The sequence below is a fragment of the Botryllus schlosseri genome, chromosome 16, assembly GCF_051294905.1.
Source record: "Botryllus schlosseri isolate E-star chromosome 16, Bs_hap1, whole genome shotgun sequence".
Taxonomy (NCBI): Eukaryota; Metazoa; Chordata; class Ascidiacea; order Stolidobranchia; family Styelidae; genus Botryllus; species Botryllus schlosseri.
In genome coordinates this window covers 5,492,736-5,517,557 of record NC_137251.1, presented here as the reverse complement: position 1 = coordinate 5,517,557, position 24,822 = coordinate 5,492,736, and the positions used below count along the sequence as shown (strand labels likewise).

Below are 24,822 nucleotides of genomic sequence, written 5' to 3'. Positions count from 1 at the left end.
GTATGCCTTCACTGTCATGTTAGATTATGCCAATTAATTATCTGGATTGATCCACGGATAATCCTAGATTTTAGTATTCACCAGCTTATTAGCAGTTTCAATCTCAAGTATGGAAATAACTTTGTTATGGCTTTACACTTCTTGGCAGTGCATCTCCAGTTGACATTTGATTGCTAGCTGAAGTAAAGTTAACAAAGTGAATCCTCTTGCGGCTTACATTTTAAATTTTACTGACCATGGACGAATGTTTTCTCTGATTGACTCTGGGTGTAGACATTCATGCATGGTGTGGGTTTAAGTGTGGGTAAGGGAAATATTTGATCAATGAAAATATTTATCTTGAATCTATTTGTGTTTAATAAGCTATGGCTATACTGACATTTTGAGTTAATTATGCAATAACCCAGTGTATTTTCAATATCCTTATTGCTGGCCCACCAATAGTGCTGGCAATTTGTACTTGTATCAATTTTAATAACTGTTTAAATATGCATGAATTATATTGAGCACTAGGCCTATTATATAGTTACTGGCGTGGATCAAAAGTATTTGTACGTTAACTGTTTCGAACTAACATACCAGTACTAGAGAATAAAGCATTTGGAGCAAGTACAGGTTATTTATGGTGGACTTTTGTGATGACGAAAATTTATTGCGTACGTAGACCGTTTTGACTTGATCGTTTTGTAAGTTGGCCTACCTCTAGCAAACAGAACCAGAGTGATAGCCCCTGACCGAGTCTCACATCTCTGGTGTGGACAGTTGTTTGAGTGTTACTGCTCACACAATTGATCATCAATAAATATTGAATTTCAGCTAATCGCATGCCGTTGTGTATTCCAGTTACAGATTGAATAGAGGGATACACTACATTTTTTGTTTATCGATAAGTACAGCCTGAAAAGACCACTGAACAGGCTTGAAGTCTGAGTATCTGAAGAAGTTTTCTCTGGACTACCTTATGGCAGAAGTAAGCCTACTTAAAATTCGTTTTGCAGTGATAGTGTACTATATCGGAGAGCAATTTGTGCTCATATATTGTAGTTCAACAGACGTCAAATGTACAATTCTCTGATAGGATTCGTTACCATTAGGATGCCTACTTCGTCAGTGTGTTACTTCATAAAACTATCAACCCGTTAATTGGTATCAGCCTACTGACTCTAGTTAGTTTCAGCATTGCTTACTCCACTTTTCTGTAATTGAATGCTTGTGGTTTTCATATCAATTCAAGATAGGTGCATTGGGTTCAATCACTAGTACATGATCTCTTTAAATTAGTGATACTGCAGCATATTTTGCCATGTGATAGACACGGCTAAGTTGTGATTTTAACCTCTCTTTGGCGCACAAAGTGGTCATTTAACTGTACAAATAGGTATGTAGATTATTCAACGGTTTTATCTGCTGTATGGAATTTTATTGCTCTGGTTTAAAAAAAAAGCAGTGAAAAAGACTTGGACCTCAATACTGTCGTCTAGGTAGTGTTGATTGTAACACTATGAAATTCACAAAAAAACACTCCGCTCCCAGGCCCGCTTACTTGACTTTGTTTAATATCCAATAATCTACTTTTGCATTGAATTCATGGGTTTGTAATTTCTAGAGTAATCAAATGAAATAGTGACTTCTTCGATGTATAAAAGTAAATTTGTTGAGTTGTGTGGCATGGCAAGTCTGTAGACAATTGATGGTTGTAGGCTACTATTTCTTTTTTAATCTAACAAATTGTTATTGTGACTTACGGAATTTCTTCTGTTGCCCTGCAAGATGCCAGATGAGCCTCTTTTATGCCATATAGGCAAGTAGATTACCACAGGTATCTATAAATACAAGCCTCTCGAGGTCGGTTGAGTGCCTTCAAAGACCCAATCGTGCTTGTTGATCACTCTGATCTCAACTTGTGATCTCTACTTAGCCTGGCACTCCAAGTGGCGCAGGTACATTTGGATACATGGCCGAAGACAACGATGTCGACCTGTCGGACACTCGCTTCCAGAAATCGATCGAAGAAGTCAAAGAGGACCTTCGAAAGGAGATAAGAAGGGAGCTGAAGTTGAAAGAAGGCGCCGAGAATTTGAAAAAGGTTACCTGTTTTTTTGTATCTGACATTACGGGGAATATTAGTAGCCTACTATAGAAACTGCTGTCCTGTCATAGTCAAGACAATATTTGATAATTACCTGGTTATGCAAGATTAGTTATACAAGTTTCACGTATCGCACAATAGTCAACACCATATTTAAAGGGAACAGATCATATATTGTGGTGTAAGGAGCAAACGCAGTAAAGACATTCACTTTTACAGCTCCTATGTGCAAGAACCATCCAATCCATATATCCAAAGTTCGCATACACAAGGCATGTCGTATACACTGATAATTTGGATAAATTATTCTCCACCTTTCTATGTGGGACAGTCCCCTTGGATCAGAGAGGTGCTTTTCTCCCGACATTCCCGTGTTTTCGTCATTGTATCCAAACATTGGAATTACAAACGACAGCGTGACCGATGATTAGACGTGACGTAACCCTGCTTCATAGATCACCTCTGTTGTTGATGTGACGATTGAGTGAGTGGGCGATAGTAACCCACAATCGTTGCAGGCCACTACAGACAAAAAACAACTGGCAAATGTTGAAAATATACTGAAGAAGTCGAACCGCAAACTCGAGGAGCTGCAGCAGGAGATGGGCGAGCTGGACGCCTACCAGATTGAGAAGTCAAGTGACGGGTCCGACGAAGCCAAAGGTAAGTGCACCTCTCTCTAGATACAGGGGTTATTAAAGTTGGCAATTATACCCCTTCATCCCCAGCCTTTCGCCTTTTATTTATGCAGATGCGATAAGCCGCAATGCATTTTCACCTCGGCAGATCTGGTCTTCGTAGCGAGATATTTGATCTATATAGCTAACCTGGGCCTAAGCCCATCTGACGATTCGTTCTCTGATGATTGAATGTAAGTGACTGAAGTTTATTCAAAAAGTACTTTTTTCTGGAAAAAATTATTACAGATGAAAAAAATTGCAAATATTGTTGAAGTAGAAGTAGTAGTAGTAGTAGTATACAAACAAGACTAATTTAGTAAGTGATATACCCCGAAAATGTAGATCTGCTTCGATACTGATGACGTCTGGCTATTAGGGGGGCGATGAACACATGTCGGGCCTGACAAGGGGGCAACGATTTCAAAAGTTTGAGAACCATCGGACGAATATAATGTGGTGCCGGTGACGTGAATTCTTGAGACGTTATTCCGGACGATGTGTAATTCAACACCTTGGAAAGTTCTTCATGAATGAATTAACGATTACTTTGGCCAACGCCCACTGTTTGCTCGGTATGCACACAATGTAGTATATTTGCCTCCGCCTACAGGATTTTCTTCAAGGATTCTTAAATCACCTGTTATTGTAGTTTCGACTTTCTGCATCGAGAGATGCGCTTGCCTGTCGATATGTATTCATCTCTCAGTGTGTTCATATTGTCAGCTATTAATGTTAGTATTAGCGATATTCTTTCAGAATTGATGGTTAGTGTTGGTACACTTCTGTAATATGGGTGTCTTACACAGTTCCTTGTGTAGCATTCAGTTCCTGAGCAGAGACTGTTTCCTCTGTGATTGTTTTGGGACTAAAAAGGAAGCATTCTATGCCGGAAATATTGTTATTTGCTTCATATTATGATTACGCATTTCAATATACTTACACATGCTCAAGCGTGTGGTCGTCGGACCACACCATGTGTGGGCTATACGGTATGTCTGTAATCTTATTGAATATATAGCCTAGCGACTGTGTCCAAGCAATAGGCGAATGACATTTTTGACTTATCTTGCTTAATCACAAGGCTCATTGATAGTTGCAAATATGACAGCGTCTATGTGAGCTTCGACCCATATCCTTCTGTTCCAGGCTACAATAGAGAATAATTCAGAAATTTTGCTCTGGAAGCAATGAAAAGTGTAGAGCGTGCTAAAATAATTTAAAATAACTGGTCCACGTCCAACTACGATTAACTTTCAATTGCTATTTCCTGGATATAGCTAAATACGCACAAATGCCACAGTTTACTGCAGCGCCATGGTGTAAAAGCTCATGATTTTACCATTTTACAGCCAATCCAAGGGTTGCGGCTTTGCAGAAGCAACTTCGGATTGAGACAAAGGTCAAGGAGGGTACGGAAAAACTCCTACAGTCCTATCATATGGGCCACACCAAGGTATATATACTTTCGATAATAAAGGTCTGGTTTAGTTGCTATTGCACTAGGGTACTAAGGCGCAGATAGCCATGACACAGTTATTAGATTTGATGATTGAGAAACTGACCGAAATTATTGTTCAAGTACTGGCTGTTAAATTAATGACTGCTCATAAAAATGCAACACACGTCAGAAGTTTTGGTGCTGCAAAGCATTCCTTGCTCTCGTAAGGACTATTAGTTTTCTTGCACGGTAATAATGGTTTTGTTTTGTCTCTTGCCTGTAAATGTATAAAACTGATGCGTATCGTGTTCAAAGAATGCTTTGCATTTTCAACAGGATAGGAAAATGATAGCAACCGCCGAACAAATGCTGTCCGAGAGCAAGACGAAGATTGAAGTGATAAGAATGCAGATATTGAAGTCGAGTGCAGCACACGATAGCGCCAATAAGAGGAAGTCTGTTATGGCGGTGGAAGAAGAAAGTCCTTTCGGTAGGCAACCTGGACAATTCATTTTGTTTGTGATCGGTTGTAATGCGTGCCGCAACTCGGCGAATGTAAAATCAAGTTTGAATGGTTTTCCGGTACTAGTGCTGGTGTCTTGTTTGATTTTCGTCTGGTCCGATCATGCATTGTCATATTGAGTGGCTGGCAGGGGTAGACAAAGTACGGTAGTTGGTGATTGTTACTCGCGTAAAAGTAGGATCAACACCTACGGTTTAGTTACCGTGATCGGCGGGCTATTTTGCATGGTTTTCATGATTGTGTCACTCTGAAAAGTGATGAAAACCTGGCTCAAGGCCACTTTATACTTTGGAAAACCCGTAGCAAGTAGTTTTGCACGTAGAAGTTTAAAAGCATTACCTTTTGTGTAAGTACTCCATGAATGCAAAATCCGCTCAAGCTTACTCTGGAAAAGTATCTTTGTTGACCTCTGGTGGCTGGAACGGCGGGCGGTAAGATACTTGGTGAACTATTCACAAGATGCATTTCTAGTTGAATTTACCAAATCTCTCGATTGTTAGCCACAATCAACCACACAATTTATGGATTTACATTCCGTTTGAATGACTCTTTTGTAATAGTGATTTTTGATTAGAAGAACGCATTGCTGGCCTGGGAATCACTTGGCTTATGGCTAGCAGCAGTGTCACTATGTAAAAGCTATAGCTATCTCAAATACGTTTCCTAGGTGGCGGTCAGAGGTCAAAGCGTGAGAGCGTGACCACGCAAATCAGCGATCCGCTGTCGCTACGCATCGCCATGCTGCGACATCATATCAAAATCGAAAGCGCAATCATGGAGGGCTCCAGGAACGTGCTACGAATTATGAGCACAACTCAGAAGAATGCCGACAAGCACGCGCTGTTGGAGGTGGGTGTTCGTTGCGTTTTCACCGGAGGTGGACAATGTAGTTTGGTGCTGGCACTAGCATAGAATTGAAAGTAACGATGTATCTTGCTACTCTATTGCAAGTTGAATTGGTCTTTTTGGAGGAAGTAGAAAATAAAGGTCTGTATTGTATTTGGGTAAGTAATAATATAATTAGATTTAGTCAATGGCTCACGTATTTTCAGCAGTTAATTGGAGAGGGCTGCATTGGAAACCACGAATGTCCGTTCGTTCGTTCGTGACTAATGCAAAGTGAAAAACTACACAGACTTCAAAAATATATTCAGTTGACATGATGTTGGGGCTATTTTGCACAGTTTGAGGGCAACTTCACACGTCGAATAGTATATTCAAATCGAAATGAACCCGAATATATTCGGCTGAACGAGTTTGTGTACCATGTAAAAGTGGTACATTGAGCTTAAGCATTCTCATTGCCCCGATTATTTGAAATTTCATGCTGGTGGAGTGATATTTTGTGATACGATTGTTGATAGGCCTACACAACGTTCTTTCCAATTCTCTAATAGTTGCTGACGATTAACCCTGACGAGTGTCAGCCGAGAGTATTTGGGTTCATCAATATGAATATACTATTCAATTGTATATTGAAGTTGTGTACCTCCAAGAAGCTTACACGTAAAAGTAACTCAGACATATCTCAAAGCTACCGTAGGCCTACCTTATATATATAATGAAAGTAGTCCAAAAACCCAGCCGCTCGAGTAATTAGTGCAAACGGGCAAATATACTTGAGTAGGGTACTTTAAAAAAAGTATAAGAACTTTGTTTCCCACCACTTGTGAATTTCGTTTCTCCCCATTCTGTTGGCAGACATTGACTAATGTGAAGGTTGGAATTGTGAATGAATATCTCTGTATCATTATTCTGTTACATATTTACCGGATGGACTTGGAACTATCTGTAAACAATTGATATGTTGGATACGTGATATTTTCTCTACAGAATTCCCAGGCGACCGACATCATCGTTTTGTGTCGTTATAATTGGCCTTCCGTTTCTTGTATTCTGTGTTAGTCATTAGTTACATTGCAGTGTGTATCGCATTGTACATTGTGTGTCTTGCTGCTGATAGGATTAAAAAGAAGTACTAATTATCTCAGATTTTATGTGACTTTGGAAACGTTACATGCTGTACCACTGCCTTTGGTCCAATTGCAAGTTTCGGAACATGAATTCGCGAATTTTGAATCTGTGGTTTGTTTGATGGTGCGTTCCCAGCGACACAACACTATGATCGGTTACTAATACCGGAGTTAATGATAACAAACAAGACGTGAGCTCAAATGCAGACCTTGTTCCAGGCTCAGATGAAGCTCCAAGAATCGAGTCACAAGCTCGACCTCTTGAAAGTATCGCTCGAGCAAAGGACGGCGGAATTGCCGCCCGAAAGCAAGCAGCGGAAGGAGTTGGAGCAGGAGATGAACTCGATACCGACAGGTTACCAGTCGTCAAAGTCTCGGGACGGAAGCCACGGAACGGTGGTGAATACGTACGCGACGATGCCCAAGCCTGTCGCACTTACCGGTAAGATTTGATCGAAGTTAATAGTGTGTGTGTGTGTGTGTGGAGCAGAGTCCAGGTACTTTCGCAGATTTGAGTTTTGTATCCGGGTACAAAATTTTGTTTGAACCATGCGCAATACTATAATGACTGAAATTCATTCAAAAATCACATTAGAATTTCATGTTCTTTGAAATTATGTGTTCATGACTTGAATTCATTCAAAAATTGCACAAGAATCGGAAGATATTACAATTTCTATGTTTCTAAATCCAGCTTGTAAAACAGCGTAAATCCATGTCTGATCCAAATACGGCCTCCCCAAATCCGTTTTTTTCTGTCCAAATCCATGCCTATCTCTGATACGGGGTAGAATTAACTGTCTAAAATACCTTGTTGCTCGCGCACATTTAAAATTTCAGTCTCCAGGTGTGAAATCGACGTGCTTCGTCTCTGCGTTCGTTCGTTGTTAAATATGTCAATTTTAAGAGTCAGAATATGTCATGTTCGTCATCAATTTTTTAGTACATCCTCAGTCGAGTTGTTTTCTTAAGTTCTCGATGGTATGTTGGGAATAGAATTGTTGTTTTACGGGGTGTAGCTTAATGATGTGAATACTGATTTGTACCTTAACTTAGCACCGAACCTACAAAGATGCCAAGATGTGATGAGCATTAGTTTCATAATGTAACAATAGCCTTTTAAAGAGCCCCCAAGTGCTGTTTATGTTTAAGTATAGTTAACATTGGGCCCTGTCTAGTTGTACCACAGTTGAATTTATTTATTGCTCTGTGAATAAATGACCATCTAGGATCCATGTTAAGGATCATTTGCCATGTGTATCAAATAGTTTGATACAGTGCACTGATTTGTTTTCTGCAACTGGAATTGTTCTTTGTTAGACACTGAGCCATTGAAACCCAATATCCATGTTATCTCATGAATGGAATTAGGTAACTGGTGGAAGACAATGCGATTGATAGTTGGTGGGAGTTTATCACTCATGCATGGCAATACCGATTACCTAGCGCCGGTGCTTCCGAATATTGTTCAAATATATTTCGTTCTCTTTGAAAAATTTATCACAGCTCAAGATAAGATTCATTTCTAGTGGATTCTTGGTTACTGGGGTGGAACGGTATGCAGTACACATTATCGAATTCCTTGTTCCCATCTCGATTCATGTTTTCAAGTATTGTTTCTTGTGTCTTTCACGTTGATGGTGCTTAAATAGAGCTGGCCTTTCAGCATTGTCTGTCTCATTCCTGATCAACAGATTCAACATGGCTGGCACTTATTGATTATTTCAAGACTGTATTTTCACCCCTAGTTTTGCAATTTCAACCCGGGTGCTCTAGCTGTAGACTCAGTCGGAGTCGCGTAACTTATTTTCCAAGGCCATATAACACAAAGGAAGGTTAGCGTGGTTACAGGGTGGACTGGATAGCTCTACCTGAGTCCATTTACGATGAACCCTAAATACCCAGTTCGTTTATGCCCACAGAACAAAGGACATACACCAAATTCCAAAGCCGTTTTTTTGCTTACTCGATGATACTTATTCCTTTCTGGTATGCAAAGTGAAAAGTGTGTATTTCATCGAAAAGCATCTTTCCGCGCCCATAGTGTGTCTTTTCTTCACATTTGCCTTCACAGAGTCCTTTGTGTTTTCTCTCTAACTTAACATCAATGCATTCGATGATCCTCTATGTCAATGCCAACGTGTGTAATTTCAGGTAAACTCGAAGTGCGAATTGTCGGGTGTCAAGACATCATGGAAAACGTACCCGGCCGTTCCAGAAATGCCTCCGTACACCTTCCTAGCGGCACCGCGGAAGCGAAAGCCACTTTTCTTCGAGGCGCGAGCAAAAGCTTTCACGGAAAACAGAGCGTCAATAAGTATAATTTGAAACCGGACGATATGTCAAGTAAGTTGATCGAGTTTTGATGGGGATTAGTCTTTCCTGAGTTGTGTTTCAACACAAATTTCCGCCTGATTAACACTATTTTTACTAACTGGTTGCTAAAAACCCGTTTGCCGTCTAGCGAGTTATTCCATGTCAAGTCGGGTATTACTGTATTGGTCTTGTTAGCGTCTGGTTGGCACTCGTAATAAATTATGATAAATATGCATTCCGCATGAAGAACTTGGCCGCTTTTGCCTGCCGGAAACTATTGCTCGCTTACTTTTGGTCCAGCTATACACAGAGGTGGTCAAAGTAGTCAAGAAAGCTACTCAAGTAGAAGTAGAAGTAGCGACGAAAAAATCTACTCAAGTACGAGTAGAAGTACTTTGTCCATAACCAACCTAAAACTACTTGAAGTAGAAGTAGAATTGACTGACTTTAAATCTACTCAAGTAAGTAAGTAGTTGTGAAAACGATCGTAATTCGTTCGCAGGGATTGTCAAAAGGAGCAAATTGAGCTACGTGAAAGGTGCCTAGTTGATTCATATTCATACATATACCAGGAGGTATTCAATTTTCTCAGCATAATCATTCGTCTGCGTCATGGGATGAAAATGATAGTATTGATATGGAAATGCGATACTAATCCTCTGTTTTTCGAACGGCACGTTTTAGAAAATAGCATGGTATGGCGCACTCCCCCATATTAAAAGGCCCGTAGTGTAGTCGAAGAGCAATACGGAGAAGTTGTATAGGATACGGTGTAAACACTTTGCGTGATTAGCAAACGTGAATAAAAAATATGGTGGATCGTAAAAATGCCATATTGTGAAGCTTTATTTCAGGAAATTAAAGGCAATACTACACTTGCTTTTATACTTCAACATGTATGTTAACCAGCCAAAAGAACTGATAGTAATTAGAACTCTAAGTATATGATACTGGGAATTGAAAGTGAAATATAAATACTACTTCTAAAACGGGAAATATATTTCATGTCTTTAGTCCAGAAAGGTCTCAAGGTGGTATGCTAAAACAGCTCTTAGACTAGAAAAAAAGTCAGAGTCCACTTTTCCAGATTAGGACACGCCATGGACTGCTAGATTACGATATGATAAGTAAATGCTAGATTGTGAAACATCAGTTTTAAACGTTATGAGCTACATATACTGTGATTAAATATTTCATATGGGCGACAATGCGGTGTGAACGGAACCACGCCAACCCGCTACCTAAATTATATTCACCGATATTTTCGTGAAATCATACTGGTTACTCCGTATCCACTGAGCGCGAAACGCGACGAAAATTCTAGGCTTTACCCAACATTTTTGAAAATTAAATGTTGATACTCATTGAAAACAGCCCCGAAATTCCTCAGGCTATCTTCCTAATTGGAAGATTAAACTACTTCTACTTGACAAACTGAAAATAGCGAAAAGTAAGTAAGTAGATCACAAAATATTAGGAAGTAGAAGTAGCAGTAGCGAAAAATCAGATCTACTTGAGTAAGTACCAGAAGTAGAGGAAAACTACTTGAGTACTTTGAAAAAGTAGAAGTACTTCGTTACTGACCACCTCTGGTTATACATGCCAGTCTATCGTGGGACTAAGATATGATTCTTTCCATAGATCTGAGATACCGTACTGGATCTGTTTTTGCATCATGTGCTTGAACCATTGTTCTACTTTGCATTGTGTGTTAGATGTGGTGAGGGCACAGCGCTACTCACTCGCTTGATGCTTTCCAAGACTGATGCAATACACTTTGTTGTTAATGCAAATTATGCAATGCTCATTAATCGTCGGAGTCTCGGTATTGGATTAATGTGGAGGACACACGCAATCCGTGTTATGCGAATAGTTTCACTCTGTGTGTCAGATGATCAAATACTTCTAATCAACAGCATACATTTGGCTCATTGATTTTTTTGTTTGAATTATCGAATGTGAGTAATTTTGTTTCGTTTCATCACACGTTAGAATACTCAGAAGGCTTCTGCCATCTGGTATTGCTAATACTTTGTGATTGGTTGCAATATGTATGTATGACCGTATAAATGATTGAGATTGAGAGTGATTGTAAAATACGATGTAGCCTGCACACAAATGTTATTTTTCGAATTTATGACATCATTACAGCTTAACTACTATATAAGATATCCATCCGGCAGTACGTGACTTTTTTCCATAACTTTGTAGACTCACCAAAAAGCAATCTGTTCTGATAAACTGTCTGCGATATGACGTGACACCACATTGTGATGTAGAGTCTGTCAAGGTTACTGATTATATGTTGCGGTATAGGCATTTCACGATTTTATGGGATATAACACCTGGCTTCACCGATTTCACCATGACAACATCAAGTCGCTGCCTTAGTGGAAGACTTAACTTGCACAAAGACTTATACACTTATATTCTGTTCCTTATTCAATCGCAACACTGTCTGTCATGATATGCATCGGCATTGTGCCACTACAGCCGCTAATACTATGATTGATATGATTTTTGTAATGCACCGCATTTGTTGTGGATTATTCCCACCGGTTAAGATTTTGAGCGTTACACTGGGATTTTACGGACCCGTAATAATATGATGATTGATAGCTAGGTATGAATGATCACTGATCACACTTCGAGACATTGTCCAGCCCCTACGTGATCTCATTGTGTAGTGACAGTTTCGTTTAATGACAATATTTGCTTTTGTCCATTGTTGGTAAACACTGATTCTTTTCTTCCAGATGAAGTCATCGCAGTCCTGAAGTTGGACAATCAATTGTTTTGCGAAACCACGTATAGACCAATCAATCAGCAGTGCTGGGACGCGCGTTTCGTTAAAGACCTGGACAGGGTGACTTACTTGTTATTCGACAAATGTCGTGATATGGTAGTTGCGGTTATGCTTCCAGCCTTACTAGATTTTGGGTACCCACAAGTATCATCTTGTAGCCACACTTTGTCATGCTGGGCATCAATTGTCACTGTCAGTGGCAGGCAATGGATAAATTGGCACTAGCATTCAAAGTGATCGAAGATAGCATCAGTTGCATTGCTGGCAAGTGTTTGACCGGTTTCAGGTTGTATTTGCTAAATCTCTTGCCGAAATATTGGCGGGTATCTTGATATTTTAACTGACGTTTCTTGATGAAATTTCAAGTGCGTGATTAAAACGAAATGGATTCGGTAGGCGACGGGACTGAATGTTTGCTTTCGAGTTTAAATATATACGGTCTGCATAGGCGCTGAACTCTGATTTTCCCTAGGTATGCGGGATCGGTGACGTCACAAAGGGCCGGCGTCATAGTGCATCAGAATTGACAAATGAGCCGACTCGCAAGCGTTCAATATCACCTTTCACTTGTATATGGTGACAAAATTGTATTAAGCATAGTATTAAGCAAGCGCGCAGCCAGCCGGCCGCTTGCTGAATTGATTGAATTGATTTCAAATTTGCCAAGGTAGCATCAGTTTATTATGGTCAAGTGCATCCACCAATGCCGATTATAGATCGATCGGATCAGCATCCTTGTGTAACAGACTCCCACGTAATACTCTACACTACTACGACACATCACGCTACTATAGGATTACTAGCGAGTCCGACTATGCAGTCAATTAGCGAGCTCGCAATCTCCTGCAACATATTCGCCAACACGCGCGCCGACAATCAGGAAATTTCAATTACTCGCCTCAAGAACAAACGAATACGCATCTGTGGCGACGGCTAATAAACTAAAGTTACAGGAACTATTCTCACAAATGGAAAGTCTGTGCGTGCTGGACTCTATATTCATTAGTCACTCTGATTTCAGGGGGTCGGAAGTTTCGATATCAAGCGCCTGCAAGACAATTTTCTGATGTTCTGTTTTAGTATTAGCGTTAATCAAAATCAATTACGCCGCTGTCTGTTCACGATCAGTAGGCTATGTATTTTAATCAATTCCGTCCATGTTCAATGTCTGAGCCAGTCTGACATCACAATCTCAGAAAACGCGATAGTTCCGGCCGGCACATCAGATATTATATTCCGACACAGCAGGAGATGACAATCGCCACATTTCGCCCAATAGAAATTGACATCCTTAGTAACTCAAACCTTGAGACACATCTTCTGATGGTTATGTTTAAGTATTAGCGGAAATCAAGTACGCATGTACGCACGCGTCGCAAATGCTTGTGAACATTTGATGTCATTCAGTTTCGCGACGTCAATCTTTAATCACAATCTAGAGCCAAAGCATTCTAGGCACGAGACGCGATCGTTAGGCTAGTGATGATATATTTTGTAACAGGCCTATTGCACACACAATTGTGTAGGCCAACGATGGTATCGTGTGCAGGCCAGCGATGGTACAGTGCGCACTGCGCCTATTCCAGATGCGATTCTTCAAGCCATCGGAACGAGGCTTGTTGGAGGTGCGATAAGTCAGGCCAGCGGCGATTGCAGAGCGCGCAGTAATCAATGACTTCGGAATCATCTCAGATCGAGATCGCATTGCGTTACATCGTGCACAAACGATTCTCGCTAATTGTAAACACGCTTCTCGCTAATTGGCCGTGGCCGCGCACAACACTGATAAAATAAGACTGACGGAATTGCAACTGAATATTAACATCAGAATGGTCATTTCAAAAGGACGGGGTTTTGCTACGCGCGTGAATGTATTGCTGCTGATTTGCTCAAGTGTTCAGCAGCAGTACGAAATACATTGCTTAATTCTAAATCGATCAATTCACCAGCCAGCCTAGCCGAATTCTGGGTATGCCGCATACCTAAAAAAATTCCTAGGTATGCGCGGCATACCTAGCATACCTGAGTTCAGCGCCTATGGGTCTGGTAGACCGCAAATAGACAACAGAAGCAGGCTTAGTCTCTGTCTGTGCCTATTGAACAGAATAAAGTAGAATACGCTGGGTGTCGTGCTTTTCTCACTGGGTCGGGTTACAACCTCCAAATCGATTTTCAGTGTAGCCCAATTGCATACGAAACGACCACTTTTTTCTTATGACGTGGGTTGCACTTGCATAGCCTATGCGTTGAAACACCATAGATCAGGAGTGTCAAACTCAAATTGCGTCACGGGCCGGATTCAAGCCTTCAAATCGCTCGCGGGCCGGACCTGTCAACTGATTCCAAAATGTTACCCCGTGCTCTTACTTTTCACTTAAATACCTTAAATCATATACAGATATGTCTAATGTACGGCTCATAGGGTTTTTGCAGTGGCAAGTCGCAACACCTTTTTATCCGCGAACAATGATATTAGCAAAAAAACGATGATTTTCTGATTGAATACAGTTATGAAACGCTATATCACTGGCGTTTACGACAATATAAGTTGGCATATTCTATGATACCTTTGATATAGTCGTAATCTGGCGTTCGCCCTTCATATTCGTTGAGAGCAATACAAGATTTTGATTAGAGATGTGGACGTTGGAAATTGGTTTATTAACATTAAACTATGAGTCCGGTTTCTCTCATGTCTGGAGATCTATTGGTTCGAAAGTGACACAGCAATGCGACCATAGTGTTTTAATTATATATTTGTGGCACTAATATATTTTGCATTATAACTGCATATAACGGTTTCGCATTGGCGTTTTCACTTTTCACTTATGTGAATAAGTACTTTCTGATCCATATTTGTATAAAACTCTGGACTGAGTGTGCACTTTTTGCCTTATTGAAATTGGATGTCGATTTCACCGACTTGTTATTAGTGGCAAAACTGGTAACTAGAGTAAAACCACAGCGACGTAGTCGGGTGGTTATAATGGGGCTTATCAACATGGAAGTATTTCCTGCAAAATATCTCAACAGTTGTTACAAATGTGCTGGAAAATATTGGATGTTTTAATCCACTCAGAATTGCTTCGCAGGCCGGGCCGGATGCGGCCCGCGGGCCGTATGTTTGACACCCCTGCCATAGATGAAGCGTGACCCAAATTCTACCACATTTGTGGGATCTCAGATACGGATTGCTACGCTTACTGAAATGTGTGAACAAGCAAGAGCTCTTCCTCTACCTTTTTTTACAAGCCAGGGGTTCTTGGACCTTTTTATTGCGGACCCCTTTTGGTTTATTACTATCCAATGTGTAATACACTCTTTAGTACTACTATCTTATGATTTTAACTCCACTTTGTAATATAATATTAGGGGCATGACCCCGAAAATAAGAAAAATATCCACTGTATTATTGTGTTACTATTGCAATTTCGAAAGCATGAGCTATGCACGTCCTGACAGTATTTCTCCCTTTCATTACTCTCGCCTAAACACCCGCAGGCTAGAGAAATGGAGATCTGTGTCTACTGGAAGGATTGGAGAGCGATGGCCGCCGTCAAGTTCCTGAGGTTGGAAGACTTTCTCGACAACGAGCGGCACGGGATGGCCCTGCATCTCGAACCGCAAGGAATACTTTTCGCAGAGGTGACGTGTTTTGTTGCGCTCGATAGATTCGACAGGACATGCCACTTTCTGACGAAATCAGTTGTTGTATTATTAGCTGAGGTGTTTTTGTAAGCCGTCATCAATGTTTCTTTAGTGGTGGTGGAAGGAAAGATTTAAGATGGCACCTCCTGAACTTTTTTGTGTCAATTTTGAATCACAACTATACACATTAGAAAATAAGTCTCGTTATCAATATATCCATGACTGTGTGCTTACTGCTTACCGGGAGAGTTGGTGGGTGTGTGTGACACATCGTAGTGAGCGGTGTCTGTTAACAGTTGCGTTGTGATTGCAGGTCACCTTCAGCAATCCGCGAATTGAGAGACGTCCCAAACTGCAGCGACAAAAGATTTTCAGAAACAAAGGTGTGTTTTGGCGGACGCTTGAATCTGTAATGTTCATTTTGAAGGGCTGCTACTCCGCCAATCGACCCCTATCTGCGCCGGTAAAGCTTTTTATCAACATCAATAATCACTACAGCATAACCCATTAAGTTCGATTGGGGGGGGGGGTTGGACTTGACCGTTGAAAATATTTTGGGCTTGAACTGCGCCAAAGGTTAAGAGCCCTATTTCCCATACTGGTGAAACAGAAGCTGGCACTTCCAATATGAAATAGTATCGCAGTCTTTGAAATGGGGTAAGATTGATATTGACCCTGGTTATTGTAGTTATTTGGTTGAAAAAATTTTATACATCACTTCAAAAGACGGCAAGAATGCCGATGACAACAAGAAGGGTAGGATTTTTGGTGAATTCAATTTATCAATTAAAAACAAGGTTTGCCAACCCAATTGAGAAATATAGTCATGGCACACTCAGAAATACACTCGCGTTCTGACGTCTTGCGTTTCCCAGGCAAGAGTTTCTTGCGGGCCCAGCAGATGAACATCAACATCGCCACGTGGGGCCGACTCATGAAACGCGCCATCCCACAATCGTGCAACGCGCCGAGCACGCTCAGCCCGCAGGACCCAAAGACGCGGAGACCCGCCTCGCAGGATATCGAGTCGGTCACTGCAGCGACGGAAGCGCCCACCAAGAGGTGAGCTTTGCTTTACACCCACTCACCCGTGGTCCCATACTTATTTGTGACACTACTTCCATCTAGTAAGATTGCAACAGAAGGAATATTTGCTCATGTTAAAAATTGGCCCCTAGCCGCGCTTGCGGTTTGCCTATACTTCATATTTGTTTCAATGATGTTATAGTGTGAAATGCAGTTAGATGCAAGTTTTTTGAAATTTCTTTTTTGCTGACGATCGCCCCTGAAGAGTATTAGCTCTAAAAGCTTCGGGTTTTAATATATTTATGTTATCAATGTGTTACTAAAATCTTTGTGCTTCCGAGTTGGATTCCATTGTGGGCAATAATACGATGTGCTGTGGCGTATTGTTTGACGCCGATTCGAGTACTACTCGCCGTGTTCTCCATTCAGGCCGTCGAGCGAGCACGTCCTGGCGCAGAAGCTCGATTTCCAAGTGACGCCGTCCGAATTCGCTCAAGTCCGGACTTCGAAAGACCAGTTCTCACCGACTAAGGACCCGGCCGCGATTCCTGAAAACGGAGTCCAGAAAACGGCGGCCGCCGCCCGCACGCCGTCCATGATCTGGCACGTGCCGGGCACGCTGCCCAAAACGAAAGAGGAGGAAACGGAAAAGTGAGTACGGAATTTGTGTGTGTGCCGAAGGGTTCAGTGGCAAAGTACTTCTGCAAAGCAGATCTGGACAACTAGATTTCTAGTTGTTAATTGGACTAATAAGGTAATTCGTGAAATGTTGAAGCTCCACGTAAGTATAAAAATGACTATTTTAGGTATAGTGTTGCCAATATAGTGTTGCCTATATAGTGTTGCCTATATAATGTAGGAAGTAAATAGCGCAGTAGGAACACCCTGTTACTGACCATGTCTGCTAAAAGTGGATAAGAGAGGAAATCTTGCTTTTTTAATATATATTTGACTCACAAAATGCTATTGTAATTTTCTTGTTGTCCAGGTCCACGCCGTCTCACGCCCGTCCTTCCTACAGGAAAGCGGTCCATCCGGAATCGCCGTCGGTAATGGACGACGTCACGGTACATTTACAGATTGATGAAATATTTTTCATTATTGAACCCTCTCGATTTTTGGCAGGGTTCTTTTCAGCGGCTCGTCGACGATGGCAAGGCGCCCCCGAAACCGACCCCTAGAAGCGTCGTCGACGCCACGTCACCCCCGAAACCGAGTCGAAGACAGGCGGCGCCGTCGACAAAGTCCACGCGCTTCGGGTGGGTTGTGTGAATATCTTGCCCTATTATTGGTAATACACGACGATGGGATTCACTTTACCACCGTCTCTGTAAACTTTAAACATACTAGACTCCTAATATTTTCTTCACAGAACTCTGTCCGACATTCCTGTAAATCTACTTTGAAAATTATATACGCCTGTTACATTTTTGGTTATTATTGATATTACCAAGTGAATCAACCTATTTTTTGAATCGCTGATTCCTAATAGTAGTGATTCTGCTTCTGCGGTATTCTATCAGAAACATGTTTGTAAAATATATCCTCTATTTGAAGAACGGAAAAATTTTGTGCTGAATTATTAATGAAGCACTGGTACGACTATTCGAATGGATTTTATTCAACATAGAACATATTTTATTCAATTAATTTGTATTTCTAACAGACCAGATTTCTTCTGCAAAATCTTCTTTCGCGTATAAGTGACAGTTAAAGTAACCAGTGTTGCTACCTGCCACCCCATGAAGTGGGGGAATTAGACACGTACTGGTATTAAAAGGTATGAAGAAAAATTATGCTCGCAGAAAGAAATTAAACTTGTGAGGAACTACCTACGTTATAAACTTCTGTAACTGCAACGTCAATTTTTAGTAACATTTGGTTTAGTTTTAGAAAGGTTGGAGACACATCATTTTACTGAACCACTGTTGTAAACACCCCCCCCCCCCCCTGTTACTTCACAGCTCGACTCAAATCGGAATGAAAGATTTTCGGTCGATCGCGGTTTTGGGACGCGGACACTTTGGTAAAGTGCTGCTGACGCAACATCGGAAGACTAACGAAATGTACGCCATCAAAGCGCTCAAGAAAGGCGACATCATTGCCAGAGACGAAATCGACAGGTCAGTTGGTTGTGTTTTTCAACGAGTCCTTCTTTTTTTCAAATGTAATGTTCTGCTTGCTACAGCTTGATGTGTGAAAGACGCATATTCGAGTGTGCGTCCAAGGTGCGCCATCCGTTTCTCGTCAACCTGTTTGCCTGCTTTCAAACCGTGGAGCACGTTTGCTTTGTGATGGAGTACGCGAGTGGCGGCGATCTCATGTTGCACATTCACACGGACGTCTTCTCGGAGAGTCGGACCGTGTAAGTGAATTTATAACGGTGTTAGTGCGGTACTTTTGGTGCGTGGGTCTTTATAGGATTTTACACGTATTTTGTAGAGGTGGTCGGTAAAGAAGTACTTCTAATTTTTCCGAGTGCTCGGTAGGTTTCGCGTATTTGAGCTACTTACTAACGTTGTAATGATTTTAGTCTATTTATGCTTCAAGGTTTTTATTTTTTGAGCAAAATTAGCCATAGAATACTAGAAATTGCTACTTGATTGGTTTCAGTTTCTTGTCTTCTAAAGTATCTGAGAGATCTTGTTACTTTGTGTCTTTCTCCACCAATGTTATCATTTTTTGTTATATTCTCTGTTATTGTCAAATGTTGTTAATAATACTATTTGTTTGTCCTGTTATCATATGTTAAACTATCGCATCTCTTTCTGCTGCAAAGCCTTGGCTATGAAGCATGATTGCTCCTTGTGCTGTCAGGATTAAGCCTAAGGTTATGTAAATAATCCCAGACTTTTATGCCCTCAACCCACCTAGCACGAACCAGGCTCCGTGAGATCTTTATCAATCCCCGTTATTGAGATTATGATCACTGCTACCATGCTTTGCTAAGCGCAATGTATCTGGTATCATTCATCAGACAATTGACTAATCAGAGATTAGATAAGCTGGATTGATCATCGATCAGGTTAACATTACTGGAGCTGTGCCAAACACGTGCAATGTTTGCCGAGCGTTTGTATGCGGGTGGGGGTAGTGTTAAACTGCAGAGTTCAAGACTATTTCTGATACGAATTCCATATTGTTCCGTGAATTATGCATGCGAAGTAATCGATCCATGGTATGAAATGTACATTAGGAATGACTTTTCAGTGGCATAATACTGTAAACGCAACACACTTACCCGTGTTTTGTTGAAAATATCGAATTCGTTGGCGGTTATGAGCATGACATGGTAGTCTAGTCCGATCTGGTATGAAATTAGATACCAAATGGCAGAAGAAAACCAAAAATTATTTGAGTATTAAAGTTAAGCATACAAACATTTCACAAATTAGATTAGAAGTAAATTTTCTACACTTCACTCTGATTAGTAAAATTGGATTATTAGAATTAGGGAACCTATATTGTTGTCAAGTATGTCATACTGCCTATATATGTGGAAATAAGACGCTCTTCCAAGTGCATGTACCTTGTGGTGCCAAATATTTTTATTCTATCGGAAAGCTGAAAAATTTCGTCTGCGCAGATTTTACACGGGCTGCGTGGTGCTGGGTCTTCAGTACTTGCACGACAATAAGATCGTCTATCGAGATCTGAAGCTGGACAATCTGCTTCTGGACAAAGACGGATTTGTGAAAATCGCCGATTTCGGCCTCTGCAAAGAGGGTGGGTGAAATATATCCGGCGGCCGTTTCCGTCGCGGTCGATTTGACCGTTTGGTTTGCGTTTCCAGGAATGGGTCACGGCGACCGCACCGGCACTTTCTGCGGTACTCCGGAATTTTTGGCGCCCGAAGTTTTGACCGATACCTCGTACACTCGGGCCGTGGACTGGTGGGGTCTCGGTGTGCTTATCTTTGAGATGCTGGTGGGAGAGGTATGCCGTGAATTTGTATTCCTTGGGGATTTTCGTCTCACGAGCAGAAAATGTTCATATATTCGAAGTTCATTTTGTAGATTCTGCATTGCCTCAAAGCAGAGGTGGTCTAGCAATCGCCGTTGTCGTTCACATAGAAGTAACTTGTAAATCTCTAAATAAGTATATTCATATGGAAATTAACCCGAATGTTTTCGGCTGACACTCATATCACATCGTCGTGTCACAAAATATGACGTCACCGGCATGAAATTTCGAATAATCGGGGCTGAGAGAGCGCTTAACCTCGAGGATAAGTTATCGGGACTACAGATTCCGCGTTACCGGGAGAGGCTGTTCCCATTTTCATTTGGGCGCCTTGGAGTAGACTTGCAAAATACACCTACCAAGCCGTGCCTACAGAAGGAGTTCGTGTACCATCTAAAAATAGCACATTGAACTTAAGCGCTCTCTCCGCCCCGATTATTCGAAATTTCATGCCAGTGACGTCATATTTTGTGATACTATTGTTGATATGCAATGTTCTTTCCAATTCTTTAGTAGTTGCTGACGATTACCCCTGACGAGTGTCAGCCGAAAACATTCGGGTTCAATTCAATATGAATATACTATTCAATTGTGTATTGAAGTTCTATACCTGCAAGAAGCTCTTCAAATAAGTAGAAATTGCAATTTCTAATTAAATAACAAAGTGCTATATACCAATTTCGGCCGAATAGCTGTAAACTTTTGATTAGAAGCAGGAGAGATCTAAAATCATGACCACTTATCCCAAAACTTTGCTGCTTTTAAAAATGAAAAATTGTAATGTAAAAATGTAACTTGTTTTGCCTAGCTACAAGTAGAAGTAGGAGTCTGAGTCCTGAATAAATAGTGCAAGTCAGAAAAACCTACACTAGTGAAAAACAGTACGTCAAGTACCTATTTACTGACCACATCTGATATCGCGTACGTGCGGGTCACAAATTTGCAAATCTAGATACAAAGTCGACGTTTGGATTTGGAATTCCGAAGGTCGCTGTGAGATTAGCGATATTTTCTGTCCTAACCTGAATCATCGCCCGTTTGCTAAAGGAAAATTTCTCCTTCCCAGTCGCCCTTCCCCGGAGACGACGAAGAAGAGGTTTTCGACTCGATCGTCAACGACGACGTACGATATCCGCGGTTTCTCTCCAGCGAAGCGATCGGCCTGATGCGACGGCTGCTGAGACGCAATCCCGAAAGAAGACTGGGCGCCAGCGAACGGGACGCGGAAGACGTGAAGAAACAGCCTTTCTTCAGGGTTCGATTTTGTTATTGTGATAGCGCTGAATGCGAAACTAAACTCTCACTTTTATATTATGATACGTAGTTCTAAATTTTCGATAATTACACAGCAGAGATTCCCAACCATGAAAAAATTTATCATCTGAGTCTATTCTAGTAGCACAACAATAAGCTACTTCTTAGTCAAGCTCAACCAGCGTATTACCTTAATAAGTCCTAACCAATCAATGTTATATCATAATTATTGCGTGTGGTCATTGTAATTATCGGTTACCGTACATACCAGATTGTTCTATTGCTTACTAAATTTCGTCTTGCAGAAACTGGATTGGATGGCCCTTTTGGAAAAGAGAATCAAGCCGCCGTTTGTTCCAACTATTGTGAGTTCCGCTTGATTCTGTAATTTTTTCATATCAACGAGTGACGGGCAGGAGCTTGCGGTAACCGTAACTAAGGCAGGAGGGTCTGGAATGGGTAGTTAATACATTTGGTATCGTAAACATATACTTTTCAGTACCGGTAAGGAAAATGTATGGATTTTGCACTCAAAGAGTTATTATATCACCGTAAAATATTGTTTCAATAATTTCCACCACCGAGTCCGAGTCCACGTCATTCTGTTCACTGATGAGTAGGGCAAGTTTTTGCAACTTTTTTACAGCTTCCCGCAGCTTCCTAGGTACTCAAAATCTCGATTTACTATGATGTTTGGAGTGATTTTATAGTGCAACTTTTTGAAACTTTTCTCTATTTTTAATGCAAAGTTTTACTGCAACTTTTATCCGATATTGCGTTGAAATGTAAAAGGAGGGATTTAAAAACATGCTATAAACTATTTCTAGTGTGGTTCTATTCTCTTTGATTGGCATAACAAAGAGCTATACGATGGGTTCGCTTCATCTCACTGTTCTTCGAAGTCACAAGGAAATGTCTGTCTTTGCCGTCCTGGTCTCGAGTCATGTGACTTGGTTTTGAGTCATGCACGATGTCTCAAATCTAAGTCGATTCAATAGAAAAGTTGACTCGAGTCAAGTCGAATCGCCATACGCGACTCGAGTCGAGTCATGACTCGAGTTGTTACAACCCTGCCTGTAATGCAGTATCGACATTGACGCCGCAATGGCTATTTTTCGTTTACAGCGTTCCGCGACCGACGTCAGTAACTTTGACGAGGAATTCACAAACGAAGACCCGGTCTTAACGCCGCCGCACGAAAACAACAAGGCGTTGAGCCGGGCCGAGCAGGCGCAATTCCTCGAATTCGATTACGTCGCCGAATGGTCCACGAAATGAATCGCGCGACGATATAGCCACGATACGACCGACTTTGTGGACAATCGCAGTTACGTCTGAAACCGGGCCGCGTACGGAAACGGTGCGGCATTTGACGCCCGTTCGGGCCGATTTTCGACAGACGCACAGTACGCTTGTAGGCTGTTTTTTAAGATTTTCGTACCTACTACCGATTTCATGATTTGACGCAATACCTGTATTCTGTATCTGTTGTTTTCTATATAATGCTGTTTGCGACGGGTGACATTCTCGAAAAACTTTTAGTAGTATTCACTCGCAATCGGGCATTGCGATGATAATATATACGGGAATTAACGTTTTCTAGTGGAATTTGTAGGATCGCGCATTTTTGTATGCCGTCGTATTCTAAGCGTACGCCGAGAATCTAAGTAGATATGTGCTCAGGATGATATACCTTAACACGCTTTTCGCTAACAACTATACATATTTTCAATATCGCAGGCTCTAACGTTACTTTTAGTGCTAACGCTTTTCGTAGCCGGCAGTCGGCTGGGATTTGACACTATGTTTTAGTAATGTGCCGCCTCCAAATTGGAAGGCGATAACCTATCCTGGCACTACGTACTGGAGGTCTTACGGAAAGTTCCAGAGTTTCAAAAAGTTTGGTATCTTGGCAGTTTCGGTCCGCTTGAAATAATAAGCTTGTTATGCTGAAGCAAAAGATTATTTGCCACGATATGCTCTACTTTTCACTGCCAGCATTGTGAGCTTGTTTTCCGTATGCTCGTTTAATCCGGTAGGGTGGTTTGTCCTTGCATGAGACTGTATTGAATTGCTGGTTACTGCTGTCTGTGACTATGAGCTAATGGAACGTGTGACTGTTTTCTTGAAATAACGTAATCCTGATGCGTACAACCCAGCATAGTACTGTCGTATTGTATACCAGGTTGTGAACTATGATTTGTTAGTCTTAGGATTCAAAATCAGTGCAGACTGCGGGAATCACAGCCAAGAACTGCACATTACCCTGTGTGCCGTGTTTTTGGCATTTAACATTATCACCGGCGTGCTCGGTAGTACCTTATTTGTGAACCATTCGTTAATACGGGGTTGATAATCTGGTGAAATTGTTTGTGGGCGTTGTTGTTGATGCCTTGACGGCCTTCATGTCAGAATATCAATGCTGATATCTGTAGAACAGTGCCTCTTTGTATTGCAAGCCATTTTGCGTTCTGTCTTGCCTTTATAGTTGCTATGAAAAAAATGGAGCATTCCCCCACAGATCTACTATGTAGCATTTGCTATGCTGGAGTAGACACAATATGTTGCAATGTGTAAGCTTAGTAACTACAGTATCATGATCATGAATCCTGTTTGCTATTTGAACCGGTATGATATCGGGATCGGACTTTTTCGTTGTATATGAATTTTGCGTTCTCGCATCTACTGAATTGTGTCGCTATGAAGTGATCGATTGAATTTCTGAAATGTGCCAAATTTGTGAGGCGTTGTAAGCATAGGAACAGACTCGTCTGCCGGCGAGTTGGCGACCAATTGCTCTGTTTTGGCTGGCGTAATATTCAAGTGTACAGTTTTTACTTCCAAGTACATCGCTACGTTCTGCTATTTGCGTGATGTCTATTGCAGGTTTCTTATGTTCGATGCATATGAAATATGATCTGCTACCGTTATAGATTACCAAACTCATTTGCAATATTGCGTATTGGAAAGAACTTGGCAGTGATGTTACGTATGGAAAGTGTTTGAAAGGAAGTAGCGACGTCACAGGCTTAATATATCATCAAGAGCTGACAGCCTCAGAACTCAAACCAGTAGTGAAGTATTAGTAGGAAAATCCTTGCTGCTG

General features: G+C 41.2%; 1 protein-coding gene across 1 annotated transcript; it reads left to right on the top strand.

Moving 5' to 3' along the window:
- The first annotated feature begins 589 nt into the window (after window positions 1-589).
- LOC145458558 (serine/threonine-protein kinase N2-like) lies at window positions 590-23,354 on the top strand. Its single transcript, XM_080336962.1, has 22 exons — window positions 590-970; window positions 1,919-2,086; window positions 2,608-2,752; window positions 4,119-4,222; window positions 4,544-4,697; window positions 5,398-5,579; window positions 6,923-7,145; window positions 8,858-9,049; window positions 11,776-11,885; window positions 15,327-15,470; window positions 15,787-15,856; window positions 16,349-16,535; window positions 16,929-17,150; window positions 17,488-17,566; window positions 17,625-17,758; window positions 18,464-18,622; window positions 18,688-18,864; window positions 20,086-20,225; window positions 20,293-20,435; window positions 21,529-21,717; window positions 22,022-22,081; window positions 22,842-23,354. The coding sequence occupies exons 1-22, from the start codon at window positions 962-964 to the stop codon at window positions 22,992-22,994; spliced, it is 3,144 nt and encodes a 1,047-aa protein (XP_080193088.1). The 5' UTR covers window positions 590-961; the 3' UTR covers window positions 22,995-23,354.
- The last annotated feature ends 1,468 nt before the right edge of the window (window positions 23,355-24,822 follow it).